The following is an 18,955-nucleotide window of genomic DNA, read 5'->3' as shown; positions in this document are numbered from 1 at the left end:
TGACAAAAATGACAAAAATGACAAAAATGACAAAAATGACAAAAATGACAAAAATGACAAAAATGACAAAAATGACAAAAATGACAAAAATGACAAAAATGACAAAAATGACAAAAATGACAAAAATGACAAAAATGACAAAAATGACAAAAATGACAAAAATGACAAAAATGACAAAAATGACAAAAATGACAAAAATGACAAAAATGACAAAAATGACAAAAATGACAAAAATGACAAAAATGACAAAAATGACAAAAATGACAAAAATGACAAAAATGACAAAAATGACAAAAATGACAAAAATGACAAAAATGACAAAAATGACAAAAATGACAAAAATGACAAAAATGACAAAAATGACAAAAATGACAAAAATGACAAAAATGACAAAAATGACAAAAATGACAAAAATGACAAAAATGACAAAAATGACAAAAATGACAAAAATGACAAAAATGACAAAAATGACAAAAATGACAAAAATGACAAAAATGACAAAAATGACAAAAATGACAAAAATGACAAAAATGACAAAAATGACAAAAATGACAAAAATGACAAAAATGACAAAAATGACAAAAATGACAAAAATGACAAAAATGACAAAAATGACAAAAATGACAAAAATGACAAAAATGACAAAAATGACAAAAATGACAAAAATGACAAAAATGACAAAAATGACAAAAATGACAAAAATGACAAAAATGACAAAAATGACAAAAATGACAAAAATGACAAAAATGACAAAAATGACAAAAATGACAAAAATGACAAAAATGACAAAAATGACAAAAATGACAAAAATGACAAAAATGACAAAAATGACAAAAATGACAAAAATGACAAAAATGACAAAAATGACAAAAATGACAAAAATGACAAAAATGACAAAAATGACAAAAATGACAAAAATGACAAAAATGACAAAAATGACAAAAATGACAAAAATGACAAAAATGACAAAAATGACAAAAATGACAAAAATGACAAAAATGACAAAAATGACAAAAATGACAAAAATGACAAAAATGACAAAAATGACAAAAATGACAAAAATGACAAAAATGACAAAAATGACAAAAATGACAAAAATGACAAAAATGACAAAAATGACAAAAATGACAAAAATGACAAAAATGACAAAAATGACAAAAATGACAAAAATGACAAAAATGACAAAAATGACAAAAATGACAAAAATGACAAAAATGACAAAAATGACAAAAATGACAAAAATGACAAAAATGACAAAAATGACAAAAATGACAAAAATGACAAAAATGACAAAAATGACAAAAATGACAAAAATGACTGTTGGGGCCAATTCCCAAATATATCGCTGGTTCGGAATTCCCGCGAAGTTCCCAGGCGTTTGGAGGTTCGAACTTATATTGAAAACACTTTAATCAAGTGATATGTTCACAAGGAAATCTTTTAATTAATACACCGAAACGATACAACCAATGGCAACGAAAAAGTGGACTGTATATTCTTCTGCGACTGATCAACACGGCGGGTTTATTACTTCTCCTTTGTTTCGCTACCAGGCAATTAGGTGCAGCCTGTGATAGTCGATCGGCTATATCGGTCATTCGTTTTGGGTATACTGCTGCACACACGCATTGTTCGTCGTTGTTAAAGAAAAGCGTGCGGCAGTAATTTGGCAATTGCGGTTGGTTGTCGCTGGGGGATGATTCAATATGAAAATTGATATTGCGTTGCGTTGCGCTACTTGATTTTGGCGCAAACATACCGCCCGCCTTGAGTTCACTCAATAGAAAACTGTTGCGCTGTGTAACAAGCTTTGGCTCATCGTCTTGAACCTCGACTCGTGATGTTTCTGCAGCCTTCTGGCCTCGTCCTTCGACACCACTCCTGTTCGAGATAGGTTTACAGCATCGCTGCCACCCTTCAAAGCGCCTTCATCTACGTCTGAGTTTTGATGTGTCGAAGATTTCCTGTTAAAAACGAAGAGGGTAAATTCTGGGTTGATTTTACCGTGAATGCAACGTAACTTGCACTGCGGCCCCCAGGCGTTTACAAAGAATGAACTTCGTTAAAAGCCTTGGTTTGCCCCTCTCGGGGGCTGAAATTACTATGAGTTTTCTAGGTGATCATGTTTCTTGATGTGGAGCGTTCCAAATAAAGTCCTGTTGAAGAAAGATACACAACAATTCTCCATACTATTTATGGGTGAGGAAAACGTAACTTTTGTATCGCCCCCTGGCATCGACGGCTTATATGCCGCTCCTAGCCACTTACGCCCCAACTGGGGGCATACTTATCTTAGACGGTGCAAATGGTAATAGTAGACCACATCATGAGCAAGTATCCTGGATGTCTTCGATGTACTGTACGGTGAATGAACCCTGGTGGAAGAAAACTGCTGAATATTCCACTAGCAAACAGATAGGGTAAAACGTAACTTAATGAACGGCCCCCTGGCAAATGCAGCTAATGCGCTGCCAGCGCCAACGGTGCCCCTCATGGGGGCGTAAATTACTTTTTTTTCAGTTGAGAACCATAAACGAACGGTGAAACAAACAGTGGTAAATGAAATGGAGCACAACGATGACCATGAACAATCGGGATCCTTCACTTGTCGGCGGTTCTGGACTTCAGAAAAAACGGCGCAGTGTTCAACCCTGGCGGAGGAAAAATACTATAGGACCCGCAAACAAACAGGTTGGGTTGAACGTAACTCGATGTTTGGCCCCCTGGCAATACGGTCAATAATGACGCCAATGCCAACAGTGCCCCTTATGGGGGCGTAAAATACTTAGTTTAAAAGGATGTCCAGGACGATGTGACGATAATGACGCTAATACTTCGTTGGATCTTTAGACTGTGGCTGAAGGTCTCGTGTTGTTGGGAACTTGGGAAGCTTGTCTGTCCATCGTTGTGCTGCTAAGAGTATACATCGGGGTATCGAACCTTCGTAAAATCCATACATCTTGTTCTTGAACTGCATCCAATACAGCTGACGCTCTCTTTTCCATGTTCCATCCAAAAAGGGCTTTTCTTTCCAAAGCTCTTGGAGAAACATTATTACTTGGACGATTGCTGGCCAGGCAGTATTGTAGAACGAACGGGCAGCAATGAGCAGGACAAAGCAGAGCACAAAGAAGAGAGATACCCAGCATTGCGGCTTACAACGAATCAAATCTTTTACTGGTTTTTCAGATGAATCTCTAGGAATTACGGTACTGCATGATAAAACTGTCGTTTCAGGAAGCTGTCCTGCGACAATCCATCCTAGGTGAGTGTTCTGTAGGATTGGGCCGTCGTCATTTATTCTCATCTGGTTCGGCAACAACATTTCGTAGAAGGCAGACACACCTATCACAAGATCAACGGGGCCTGATTTGTTGAAATCGGGATCTGCAAGGCTGATTGAAGACGGAAGTTTCCAGGTGTTAACGTCGATGTTTCTTTGGGGCAAATCAAGCGTTATTTGAGGCAGCACAAAAAAATTCCTCTCAGCACTAGTAAAGGAAGATGTACATGAAACAATACGAGCAAGGACAGACTCCTTCGAAACATTCGTGGATCCTCCTACACCTTTCACGAGAAGGTTTTCTCGAAAGCGTTCGAACTTAAGTTTCTGTGATAATTTCTCAGTCATCAAGCAGATCTGAGATCCATTATCCAACAAAGCGCGAGCTAGGACCGTGTTACCGCTGCTATCGGCAAGCATGACAACGGCTGTCGACAGGATAGCAGTGTGGGGTTGTGTTTCTGTGCTAACTAGAGTGGTAGTGTGGTGACTTACTGTGGGCGTGTTTGTGGGAGGTGGCTGATGTATTGGTGGGGAGTTGTTTTGCAAAGGTTGAGTTTGGGACTGATCGAGTTGCGAGTAGGATTCGCTTCTTGACTCACTGTTCGCGCGTTGAGGTCTACGTGGGGCTTGAGAAAAATACCGATTGTTCGACGGGTTTCTATGGTCTGGAGAATATGGATGAAGCAGGTGATGGTGACGTAGTCCACACTTCGGGCAGGAATTAACCGAACAGTCTGCTACCAAATGTTCAGAATCTAAACAGTTGAAGCAGAGTCCCAATCTTCTAATCAAAACTTTCCGATCAATCACTCTCATCCTGCTGAATCTCGAGCAATGTTCGACCTTGTGCGATCCATTCCCACAGACAAGACAAAATCTCTCTACTGTAACGGTGCTGTGGCTGATGGGAGCTCTAAAATTGCGTTGATAGTCATTCCCACTCCGATTGGCAGTCGATTGCAAAATCGAACACTGATTTTCTAAAAACTCAACCATTGCTTCGTAGGAAGGTACGTTTTTAGAAGCATGGTGAGTTTCCCAAAGTCGATATGTTCCTGCGTCCAACTTCTGCGAAAGCATGAATGCCAACAATGCACTCCAATCGCTTGTCTTCTGGCCCAACTTCTCCAACTGCTGAAGGTTTGTTTTGAAAGTTGTTAACAGTACATTCAACCCTTCAAAACTTTCCATCCGCATAGCAGGTGCCGCAAAGAGAGCCTTCATGTGCTCCTGAGCAATCAGCTTGTGATTCTCGTATTTCGACTCCAGTATGCTCCAAGCCAGGCCGTAGTTTATTGCTGATACATGAATCTGGTTGATCTGTAGAAGTGCATCATCTCTCAACGACGTACGCAGGTAATTAAACTTGTCCATTTCATTCAACAGTGCGTTGTCATGTATCAGCGACCTAAAGTTGTCCCGGAAATTAATCCAGTCTGAAAGTTTTCCGGAAAAAATAGGCAGTGTCAGTTCAGGATATCTCGTGTGACATGTCATGGCTGAATCGGGAACAGAGGATCTGTGGTACCTTGAACTAACAGGCATCGATTCCATCTTCGACAATAGCTGCATTTTCACTGAAAAATACTTGTCCATAAACTTCTTAAACGTCTTCTTGCATTCCTTTCTCCGGGTTTCCTTTTTCACGTCATCATTTTCAAACTCGTCTTCAGCGTCTTCCATGATCACTTCAACCTGCGTGCGCACGTCGCAAAATGTGTCGTAGGCTTCATCCAGCTTGGCCAATCGTGGTTGGAGTGAACAACGATCTCTATCATCCTCAAACTCGTTAAGAAAATCTTCTAAGTGCTCCAGTAAACTCCACAAAATTTGCTCTTTTTTAGATAAACGACGAAGCTCCTCGGCCATTTTGTATTACAAACACTTTTTAACACTGATCACAATACACTCCCGAGACCTCAACGACAATGAATTGACAATATCAACCGCAAAACGCTTCTAAAACTCCACAATCATATGAATCATGCAAAATTAAATAAAGTATTTTGCTTATCTCGATCAAAACCTTAGTTTGCATTCATGCCACCTCAACCACTCAAAATCTCATTCGCACCCACACACTCTATAAAAACGTTAGTACTTATCTTGATTCCGCCTTAGTGCTCTGGTTCCCGGTGAATCCTTAGAAAATCCATCCAAAGTCAGCACAAATGATCCATTCCGATTTCTTCGCAGCAATTTTTTGTAGCATTTTATTAATATTGATCACAAAATTCACTTCTCCAGGCACTATCATAAGCGTAACGAAACGGCTTTTCAAGGCTTTTATAAAATGCCGATTAAACAACCCAACACTTTTCTCCCGGGGTAGACTCGAGCTCAATTTTAATTTGCCCAATAGCACTAGGGTTCTCTCGGGGACACAGATTTACCGTTCAGAACGACACACCGCTTAATCAGACATTTGCTAATACTCAATTGGCCAATGACTAGCCGCCCAACAAGACCCAATTCAATTTCACTGGAAACGGGCCACCATGTAAGAAAGAATCTGCATAATATGGGCAAACCCAAGCAATGCCTGAGTACACAAAAAATCTACTTCAATAGAGACTTTCACGCACAAAAGGATCGATCACAATACGCGCACAAACTTCGCGGATTTATCCGGTTCGAAGGACCAATGTTGGGGCCAATTCCCAAATATATCGCTGGTTCGGAATTCCCGCGAAGTTCCCAGGCGTTTGGAGGTTCGAACTTATATTGAAAACACTTTAATCAAGTGATATGTTCACAAGGAAATCTTTTAATTAATACACCGAAACGATACAACCAATGGCAACGAAAAAGTGGACTGTATATTCTTCTGCGACTGATCAACACGGCGGGTTTATTACTTCTCCTTTGTTTCGCTACCAGGCAATTAGGTGCAGCCTGTGATAGTCGATCGGCTATATCGGTCATTCGTTTTGGGTATACTGCTGCACACACGCATTGTTCGTCGTTGTTAAAGAAAAGCGTGCGGCAGTAATTTGGCAATTGCGGTTGGTTGTCGCTGGGGGATGATTCAATATGAAAATTGATATTGCGTTGCGTTGCGCTACTTGATTTTGGCGCAAACAATGACAAAAATAAAAAAAATGACAAAAAATGACAAAAATGACAAAAATGACAAAAATGACAAAAATGACAAAAATGACAAAAATGACAAAAATGACAAAAATGACAAAAATGACAAAAATGACAAAAATGACAAAAATGACAAAAATGACAAAAATGACAAAAATGAAAAAAATGAAAAAAATGACAAAAATGACAAAAATGACAAAAATGACAAAAATGACAAAAATGACAAAAATGACAAAAATGACAAAAATGACAAAAATGACAAAAATGACAAAAATGACAAAAATGACAAAAATGACAAAAATGACAAAAATGACAAAAATGACAAAAATGACAAAAATGACAAAAATGACAAAAATGACAAAAATGACAAAAATGACAAAAATGACAAAAATGACAAAAATGACAAAAATGACAAAAATGACAAAAATGACAAAAATGACAAAAATGACAAAAATGACAAAAATGACAAAAATGACAAAAATGACAAAAATGACAAAAATGACAAAAATGACAAAAATGACAAAAATGACAAAAATGACAAAAATGACAAAAATGACAAAAATGACAAAAATGACAAAAATGACAAAAATGACAAAAATGACAAAAATGACAAAAATGACAAAAATGACAAAAATGACAAAAATGACAAAAATGACAAAAATGACAAAAATGACAAAAATGACAAAAATGACAAAAATGACAAAAATGACAAAAATGACAAAAATGACAAAAATGACAAAAATGACAAAAATGACAAAAATGACAAAAATGACAAAAATGACAAAAATGACAAAAATGACAAAAATGACAAAAATGACAAAAATGACAAAAATGACAAAAATGACAAAAATGACAAAAATGACAAAAATGACAAAAATGACAAAAATGACAAAAATGACAAAAATGACAAAAATGACAAAAATGACAAAAATGACAAAAATGACAAAAATGACAAAAATGACAAAAATGACAAAAATGACAAAAATGACAAAAATGACAAAAATGACAAAAATGACAAAAATGACAAAAATGACAAAAATGACAAAAATGACAAAAATGACAAAAATGACAAAAATGACAAAAATGACAAAAATGACAAAAATGACAAAAATGACAAAAATGACAAAAATGACAAAAATGACAAAAATGACAAAAATGACAAAAATGACAAAAATGACAAAAATGACAAAAATGACAAAAATGACAAAAATGACAAAAATGACAAAAATGACAAAAATGACAAAAATGACAAAAATGACAAAAATGACAAAAATGACAAAAATGACAAAAATGACAAAAATGACAAAAATGACAAAAATGACAAAAATGACAAAAATGACAAAAATGACAAAAATGACAAAAATGACAAAAATGACAAAAATGACAAAAATGACAAAAATGACAAAAATGACAAAAATGACAAAAATGACAAAAATGACAAAAATGACAAAAATGACAAAAATGACAAAAATGACAAAAATGACAAAAATGACAAAAATGACAAAAATGACAAAAATGACAAAAATGACAAAAATGACAAAAATGACAAAAATGACAAAAATGACAAAAATGACAAAAATGACAAAAATGACAAAAATGACAAAAATGACAAAAATGACAAAAATGACAAAAATGACAAAAATGACAAAAATGACAAAAATGACAAAAATGACAAAAATGACAAAAATGACAAAAATGACAAAAATGACAAAAATGACAAAAATGACAAAAATGACAAAAATGACAAAAATGACAAAAATGACAAAAATGACAAAAATGACAAAAATGACAAAAATGACAAAAATGACAAAAATGACAAAAATGACAAAAATGACAAAAATGACAAAAATGACAAAAATGACAAAAATGACAAAAATGACAAAAATGACAAAAATGACAAAAATGACAAAAATGACAAAAATGACAAAAATGACAAAAATGACAAAAATGACAAAAATGACAAAAATGACAAAAATGACAAAAATGACAAAAATGACAAAAATGACAAAAATGACAAAAATGACAAAAATGACAAAAATGACAAAAATGACAAAAATGACAAAAATGACAAAAATGACAAAAATGACAAAAATGACAAAAATGACAAAAATGACAAAAATGACAAAAATGACAAAAATGACAAAAATGACAAAAATGACAAAAATGACAAAAATGACAAAAATGACAAAAATGACAAAAATGACAAAAATGACAAAAATGACAAAAATGACAAAAATGACAAAAATGACAAAAATGACAAAAATGACAAAAATGACAAAAATGACAAAAATGACAAAAATGACAAAAATGACAAAAATGACAAAAATGACAAAAATGACAAAAATGACAAAAATGACAAAAATGACAAAAATGACAAAAATGACAAAAATGACAAAAATGACAAAAATGACAAAAATGACAAAAATGACAAAAATGACAAAAATGACAAAAATGACAAAAATGACAAAAATGACAAAAATGACAAAAATGACAAAAATGACAAAAATGACAAAAATGACAAAAATGACAAAAATGACAAAAATGACAAAAATGACAAAAATGACAAAAATGACAAAAATGACAAAAATGACAAAAATGACAAAAATGACAAAAATGACAAAAATGACAAAAATGACAAAAATGACAAAAATGACAAAAATGACAAAAATGACAAAAATGACAAAAATGACAAAAATGACAAAAATGACAAAAATGACAAAAATGACAAAAATGACAAAAATGACAAAAATGACAAAAATGACAAAAATGACAAAAATGACAAAAATGACAAAAATGACAAAAATGACAAAAATGACAAAAATGACAAAAATGACAAAAATGACAAAAATGACAAAAATGACAAAAATGACAAAAATGACAAAAATGACAAAAATGACAAAAATGACAAAAATGACAAAAATGACAAAAATGACAAAAATGACAAAAATGACAAAAATGACAAAAATGACAAAAATGACAAAAATGACAAAAATGACAAAAATGACAAAAATGACAAAAATGACAAAAATGACAAAAATGACAAAAATGACAAAAATGACAAAAATGACAAAAATGACAAAAATGACAAAAATGACAAAAATGACAAAAATGACAAAAATGACAAAAATGACAAAAATGACAAAAATGACAAAAATGACAAAAATGACAAAAATGACAAAAATGACAAAAATGACAAAAATGACAAAAATGACAAAAATGACAAAAATGACAAAAATGACAAAAATGACAAAAATGACAAAAATGACAAAAATGACAAAAATGACAAAAATGACAAAAATGACAAAAATGACAAAAATGACAAAAATGACAAAAATGACAAAAATGACAAAAATGACAAAAATGACAAAAATGACAAAAATGACAAAAATGACAAAAATGACAAAAATGACAAAAATGACAAAAATGACAAAAATGACAAAAATGACAAAAATGACAAAAATGACAAAAATGACAAAAATGACAAAAATGACAAAAATGACAAAAATGACAAAAATGACAAAAATGACAAAAATGACAAAAATGACAAAAATGACAAAAATGACAAAAATGACAAAAATGACAAAAATGACAAAAATGACAAAAATGACAAAAATGACAAAAATGACAAAAATGACAAAAATGACAAAAATGACAAAAATGACAAAAATGACAAAAATGACAAAAATGACAAAAATGACAAAAATGACAAAAATGACAAAAATGACAAAAATGACAAAAATGACAAAAATGACAAAAATGACAAAAATGACAAAAATGACAAAAATGACAAAAATGACAAAAATGACAAAAATGACAAAAATGACAAAAATGACAAAAATGACAAAAATGACAAAAATGACAAAAATGACAAAAATGACAAAAATGACAAAAATGACAAAAATGACAAAAATGACAAAAATGACAAAAATGACAAAAATGACAAAAATGACAAAAATGACAAAAATGACAAAAATGACAAAAATGACAAAAATGACAAAAATGACAAAAATGACAAAAATGACAAAAATGACAAAAATGACAAAAATGACAAAAATGACAAAAATGACAAAAATGACAAAAATGACAAAAATGACAAAAATGACAAAAATGACAAAAATGACAAAAATGACAAAAATGACAAAAATGACAAAAATGACAAAAATGACAAAAATGACAAAAATGACAAAAATGACAAAAATGACAAAAATGACAAAAATGACAAAAATGACAAAAATGACAAAAATGACAAAAATGACAAAAATGACAAAAATGACAAAAATGACAAAAATGACAAAAATGACAAAAATGACAAAAATGACAAAAATGACAAAAATGACAAAAATGACAAAAATGACAAAAATGACAAAAATGACAAAAATGACAAAAATGACAAAAATGACAAAAATGACAAAAATGACAAAAATGACAAAAATGACAAAAATGACAAAAATGACAAAAATGACAAAAATGACAAAAATGACAAAAATGACAAAAATGACAAAAATGACAAAAATGACAAAAATGACAAAAATGACAAAAATGACAAAAATGACAAAAATGACAAAAATGACAAAAATGACAAAAATGACAAAAATGACAAAAATGACAAAAATGACAAAAATGACAAAAATGACAAAAATGACAAAAATGACAAAAATGACAAAAATGACAAAAATGACAAAAATGACAAAAATGACAAAAATGACAAAAATGACAAAAATGACAAAAATGACAAAAATGACAAAAATGACAAAAATGACAAAAATGACAAAAATGACAAAAATGACAAAAATGACAAAAATGACAAAAATGACAAAAATGACAAAAATGACAAAAATGACAAAAATGACAAAAATGACAAAAATGACAAAAATGACAAAAATGACAAAAATGACAAAAATGACAAAAATGACAAAAATGACAAAAATGACAAAAATGACAAAAATGACAAAAATGACAAAAATGACAAAAATGACAAAAATGACAAAAATGACAAAAATGACAAAAATGACAAAAATGACAAAAATGACAAAAATGACAAAAATGACAAAAATGACAAAAATGACAAAAATGACAAAAATGACAAAAATGACAAAAATGACAAAAATGACAAAAATGACAAAAATGACAAAAATGACAAAAATGACAAAAATGACAAAAATGACAAAAATGACAAAAATGACAAAAATGACAAAAATGACAAAAATGACAAAAATGACAAAAATGACAAAAATGACAAAAATGACAAAAATGACAAAAATGACAAAAATGACAAAAATGACAAAAATGACAAAAATGACAAAAATGACAAAAATGACAAAAATGACAAAAATGACAAAAATGACAAAAATGACAAAAATGACAAAAATGACAAAAATGACAAAAATGACAAAAATGACAAAGAAGACAAAAATGACAAAAATGACAAAAATGACAAAAATGACAAAAATGACAAAAATGACAAAAATGACAAAAATGACAAAAATGACAAAAATGACAAAAATGACAAAAATGACAAAAATGACAAAAATGACAAAAATGACAAAAATGACAAAAATGACAAAAATGACAAAAATGACAAAAATGACAAAAATGACAAAAATGACAAAAATGACAAAAATGACAAAAATGACAAAAATGACAAAAATGACAAAAATGACAAAAATGACAAAAATGACAAAAATGACAAAAATGACAAAAATGACAAAAATGACAAAAATGACAAAAATGACAAAAATGACAAAAATGACAAAAATGACAAAAATGACAAAAATGACAAAAATGACAAAAATGACAAAAATGACAAAAATGACAAAAATGACAAAAATGACAAAAATGACAAAAATGACAAAAATGACAAAAATGACAAAAATGACAAAAATGACAAAAATGACAAAAATGACAAAAATGACAAAAATGACAAAAATGACAAAAATGACAAAAATGACAAAAATGACAAAAATGACAAAAATGACAAAATGACAAAAATGACAAAAATGACAAAAATGACAAAAATGACAAAAATGACAAAAATGACAAAAATGACAAAAATGACAAAAATGACAAAAATGACAAAAATGACAAAAATGACAAAAATGACAAAAATGACAAAAATGACAAAAATGACAAAAATGACAAAAATGACAAAAATGACAAAAATGACAAAAATGACAAAAATGACAAAAATGACAAAAATGACAAAAATGACAAAAATGACAAAAATGACAAAAATGACAAAAATGACAAAAATGACAAAAATGACAAAAATGACAAAAATGACAAAAATGACAAAAATGACAAAAATGACAAAAATGACAAAAATGACAAAAATGACAAAAATGACAAAAATGACAAAAATGACAAAAATGACAAAAATGACAAAAATGACAAAAATGACAAAAATGACAAAAATGACAAAAATGACAAAAATGACAAAAATGACAAAAATGACAAAAATGACAAAAATGACAAAAATGACAAAAATGACAAAAATGACAAAAATGACAAAAATGACAAAAATGACAAAAATGACAAAAATGACAAAAATGACAAAAATGACAAAAATGACAAAAATGACAAAAATGACAAAAATGACAAAAATGACAAAAATGACAAAAATGACAAAAATGACAAAAATGACAAAAATGACAAAAATGACAAAAATGACAAAAATGACAAAAATGACAAAAATGACAAAAATGACAAAAATGACAAAAATGACAAAAATGACAAAAATGACAAAAATGACAAAAATGACAAAAATGACAAAAATGACAAAAATGACAAAAATGACAAAAATGACAAAAATGACAAAAATGACAAAAATGACAAAAATGACAAAAATGACAAAAATGACAAAAATGACAAAAATGACAAAAATGACAAAAATGACAAAAATGACAAAAATGACAAAAATGACAAAAATGACAAAAATGACAAAAATGACAAAAATGACAAAAATGACAAAAATGACAAAAATGACAAAAATGACAAAAATGACAAAAATGACAAAAATGACAAAAATGACAAAAATGACAAAAATGACAAAAATGACAAAAATGACAAAAATGACAAAAATGACAAAAATGACAAAAATGACAAAAATGACAAAAATGACAAAAATGACAAAAATGACAAAAATGACAAAAATGACAAAAATGACAAAAATGACAAAAATGACAAAAATGACAAAAATGACAAAAATGACAAAAATGACAAAAATGACAAAAATGACAAAAATGACAAAAATGACAAAAATGACAAAAATGACAAAAATGACAAAAATGACAAAAATGACAAAAATGACAAAAATGACAAAAATGACAAAAATGACAAAAATGACAAAAATGACAAAAATGACAAAAATGACAAAAATGACAAAAATGACAAAAATGACAAAAATGACAAAAATGACAAAAATGACAAAAATGACAAAAATGACAAAAATGACAAAAATGACAAAAATGACAAAAATGACAAAAATGACAAAAATGACAAAAATGACAAAAATGACAAAAATGACAAAAATGACAAAAATGACAAAAATGACAAAAATGACAAAAATGACAAAAATGACAAAAATGACAAAAATGACAAAAATGACAAAAATGACAAAAATGACAAAAATGACAAAAATGACAAAAATGACAAAAATGACAAAAATGACAAAAATGACAAAAATGACAAAAATGACAAAAATGACAAAAATGACAAAAATGACAAAAATGACAAAAATGACAAAAATGACAAAAATGACAAAAATGACAAAAATGACAAAAATGACAAAAATGACAAAAATGACAAAAATGACAAAAATGACAAAAATGACAAAAATGACAAAAATGACAAAAATGACAAAAATGACAAAAATGACAAAAATGACAAAAATGACAAAAATGACAAAAATGACAAAAATGACAAAAATGACAAAAATGACAAAAATGACAAAAATGACAAAAATGACAAAAATGACAAAAATGACAAAAATGACAAAAATGACAAAAATGACAAAAATGACAAAAATGACAAAAATGACAAAAATGACAAAAATGACAAAAATGACAAAAATGACAAAAATGACAAAAATGACAAAAATGACAAAAATGACAAAAATGACAAAAATGACAAAAATGACAAAAATGACAAAAATGACAAAAATGACAAAAATGACAAAAATGACAAAAATGACAAAAATGACAAAAATGACAAAAATGACAAAAATGACAAAAATGACAAAAATGACAAAAATGACAAAAATGACAAAAATGACAAAAATGACAAAAATGACAAAAATGACAAAAATGACAAAAATGACAAAAATGACAAAAATGACAAAAATGACAAAAATGACAAAAATGACAAAAATGACAAAAATGACAAAAATGACAAAAATGACAAAAATGACAAAAATGACAAAAATGACAAAAATGACAAAAATGACAAAAATGACAAAAATGACAAAAATGACAAAAATGACAAAAATGACAAAAATGACAAAAATGACAAAAATGACAAAAATGACAAAAATGACAAAAATGACAAAAATGACAAAAATGACAAAAATGACAAAAATGACAAAAATGACAAAAATGACAAAAATGACAAAAATGACAAAAATGACAAAAATGACAAAAATGACAAAAATGACAAAAATGACAAAAATGACAAAAATGACAAAAATGACAAAAATGACAAAAATGACAAAAATGACAAAAATGACAAAAATGACAAAAATGACAAAAATGACAAAAATGACAAAAATGACAAAAATGACAAAAATGACAAAAATGACAAAAATGACAAAAATGACAAAAATGACAAAAATGACAAAAATGACAAAAATGACAAAAATGACAAAAATGACAAAAATGACAAAAATGACAAAAATGACAAAAATGACAAAAATGACAAAAATGACAAAAATGACAAAAATGACAAAAATGACAAAAATGACAAAAATGACAAAAATGACAAAAATGACAAAAATGACAAAAATGACAAAAATGACAAAAATGACAAAAATGACAAAAATGACAAAAATGACAAAAATGACAAAAATGACAAAAATGACAAAAATGACAAAAATGACAAAAATGACAAAAATGACAAAAATGACAAAAATGACAAAAATGACAAAAATGACAAAAATGACAAAAATGACAAAAATGACAAAAATGACAAAAATGACAAAAATGACAAAAATGACAAAAATGACAAAAATGACAAAAATGACAAAAATGACAAAAATGACAAAAATGACAAAAATGACAAAAATGACAAAAATGACAAAAATGACAAAAATGACAAAAATGACAAAAATGACAAAAATGACAAAAATGACAAAAATGACAAAAATGACAAAAATGACAAAAATGACAAAAATGACAAAAATGACAAAAATGACAAAAATGACAAAAATGACAAAAATGACAAAAATGACAAAAATGACAAAAATGACAAAAATGACAAAAATGACAAAAATGACAAAAATGACAAAAATGACAAAAATGACAAAAATGACAAAAATGACAAAAATGACAAAAATGACAAAAATGACAAAAATGACAAAAATGACAAAAATGACAAAAATGACAAAAATGACAAAAATGACAAAAATGACAAAAATGACAAAAATGACAAAAATGACAAAAATGACAAAAATGACAAAAATGACAAAAATGACAAAAATGACAAAAATGACAAAAATGACAAAAATGACAAAAATGACAAAAATGACAAAAATGACAAAAATGACAAAAATGACAAAAATGACAAAAATGACAAAAATGACAAAAATGACAAAAATGACAAAAATGACAAAAATGACAAAAATGACAAAAATGACAAAAATGACAAAAATGACAAAAATGACAAAAATGACAAAAATGACAAAAATGACAAAAATGACAAAAATGACAAAAATGACAAAAATGACAAAAATGACAAAAATGACAAAAATGACAAAAATGACAAAAATGACAAAAATGACAAAAATGACAAAAATGACAAAAATGACAAAAATGACAAAAATGACAAAAATGACAAAAATGACAAAAATGACAAAAATGACAAAAATGACAAAAATGACAAAAATGACAAAAATGACAAAAATGACAAAAATGACAAAAATGACAAAAATGACAAAAATGACAAAAATGACAAAAATGACAAAAATGACAAAAATGACAAAAATGACAAAAATGACAAAAATGACAAAAATGACAAAAATGACAAAAATGACAAAAATGACAAAAATGACAAAAATGACAAAAATGACAAAAATGACAAAAATGACAAAAATGACAAAAATGACAAAAATGACAAAAATGACAAAAATGACAAAAATGACAAAAATGACAAAAATGACAAAAATGACAAAAATGACAAAAATGACAAAAATGACAAAAATGACAAAAATGACAAAAATGACAAAAATGACAAAAATGACAAAAATGACAAAAATGACAAAAATGACAAAAATGACAAAAATGACAAAAATGACAAAAATGACAAAAATGACAAAAATGACAAAAATGACAAAAATGACAAAAATGACAAAAATGACAAAAATGACAAAAATGACAAAAATGACAAAAATGACAAAAATGACAAAAATGACAAAAATGACAAAAATGACAAAAATGACAAAAATGACAAAAATGACAAAAATGACAAAAATGACAAAAATGACAAAAATGACAAAAATGACAAAAATGACAAAAATGACAAAAATGACAAAAATGACAAAAATGACAAAAATGACAAAAATGACAAAAATGACAAAAATGACAAAAATGACAAAAATGACAAAAATGACAAAAATGACAAAAATGACAAAAATGACAAAAATGACAAAAATGACAAAAATGACAAAAATGACAAAAATGACAAAAATGACAAAAATGACAAAAATGACAAAAATGACAAAAATGACAAAAATGACAAAAATGACAAAAATGACAAAAATGACAAAAATGACAAAAATGACAAAAATGACAAAAATGACAAAAATGACAAAAATGACAAAAATGACAAAAATGACAAAAATGACAAAAATGACAAAAATGACAAAAATGACAAAAATGACAAAAATGACAAAAATGACAAAAATGACAAAAATGACAAAAATGACAAAAATGACAAAAATGACAAAAATGACAAAAATGACAAAAATGACAAAAATGACAAAAATGACAAAAATGACAAAAATGACAAAAATGACAAAAATGACAAAAATGACAAAAATGACAAAAATGACAAAAATGACAAAAATGACAAAAATGACAAAAATGACAAAAATGACAAAAATGACAAAAATGACAAAAATGACAAAAATGACAAAAATGACAAAAATGACAAAAATGACAAAAATGACAAAAATGACAAAAATGACAAAAATGACAAAAATGACAAAAATGACAAAAATGACAAAAATGACAAAAATGACAAAAATGACAAAAATGACAAAAATGACAAAAATGACAAAAATGACAAAAATGACAAAAATGACAAAAATGACAAAAATGACAAAAATGACAAAAATGACAAAAATGACAAAAATGACAAAAATGACAAAAATGACAAAAATGACAAAAATGACAAAAATGACAAAAATGACAAAAATGACAAAAATGACAAAAATGACAAAAATGACAAAAATGACAAAAATGACAAAAATGACAAAAATGACAAAAATGACAAAAATGACAAAAATGACAAAAATGACAAAAATGACAAAAATGACAAAAATGACAAAAATGACAAAAATGACAAAAATGACAAAAATGACAAAAATGACAAAAATGACAAAAATGACAAAAATGACAAAAATGACAAAAATGACAAAAATGACAAAAATGACAAAAATGACAAAAATGACAAAAATGACAAAAATGACAAAAATGACAAAAATGACAAAAATGACAAAAATGACAAAAATGACAAAAATGACAAAAATGACAAAAATGACAAAAATGACAAAAATGACAAAAATGACAAAAATGACAAAAATGACAAAAATGACAAAAATGACAAAAATGACAAAAATGACAAAAATGACAAAAATGACAAAAATGACAAAAATGACAAAAATGACAAAAATGACAAAAATGACAAAAATGACAAAAATGACAAAAATGACAAAAATGACAAAAATGACAAAAATGACAAAAATGACAAAAATGACAAAAATGACAAAAATGACAAAAATGACAAAAATGACAAAAATGACAAAAATGACAAAAATGACAAAAATGACAAAAATGACAAAAATGACAAAAATGACAAAAATGACAAAAATGACAAAAATGACAAAAATGACAAAAATGACAAAAATGACAAAAATGACAAAAATGACAAAAATGACAAAAATGACAAAAATGACAAAAATGACAAAAATGACAAAAATGACAAAAATGACAAAAATGACAAAAATGACAAAAATGACAAAAATGACAAAAATGACAAAAATGACAAAAATGACAAAAATGACAAAAATGACAAAAATGACAAAAATGACAAAAATGACAAAAATGACAAAAATGACAAAAATGACAAAAATGACAAAAATGACAAAAATGA

General features: G+C 28.1%; 1 protein-coding gene across 1 annotated transcript; it reads right to left on the bottom strand.

The window, feature by feature from the left end:
* Positions 1–2,827: 2,827 nt before the first annotated feature.
* On the bottom strand, positions 2,828–5,155 carry LOC129743317 (uncharacterized). Its single transcript, XM_055735302.1, has one exon. The coding sequence runs from the start codon at positions 5,153–5,155 to the stop codon at positions 2,828–2,830; it is 2,328 nt and encodes a 775-aa protein (XP_055591277.1).
* Between the last annotated feature and the right edge of the window lie 13,800 nt (positions 5,156–18,955).

Source organism: Uranotaenia lowii, chromosome 2 (assembly GCF_029784155.1).
Source record: "Uranotaenia lowii strain MFRU-FL chromosome 2, ASM2978415v1, whole genome shotgun sequence".
Lineage (NCBI taxonomy): Eukaryota > Metazoa > Arthropoda > Insecta > Diptera > Culicidae > Uranotaenia > Uranotaenia lowii.
The sequence above is the reverse complement of the archived record's forward strand: the minus strand, read 5'-3'. Positions and strand labels throughout refer to the sequence as shown.

What these genes read in the sequence shown, in the direction of transcription:
- LOC129743317 (XM_055735302.1), bottom strand. Translation starts at nt 5,155, where the DNA reads ATGGCCGAGGAGCTTCGTCGTTTATCTAAAAAAGAGCAAATTTTGTGG.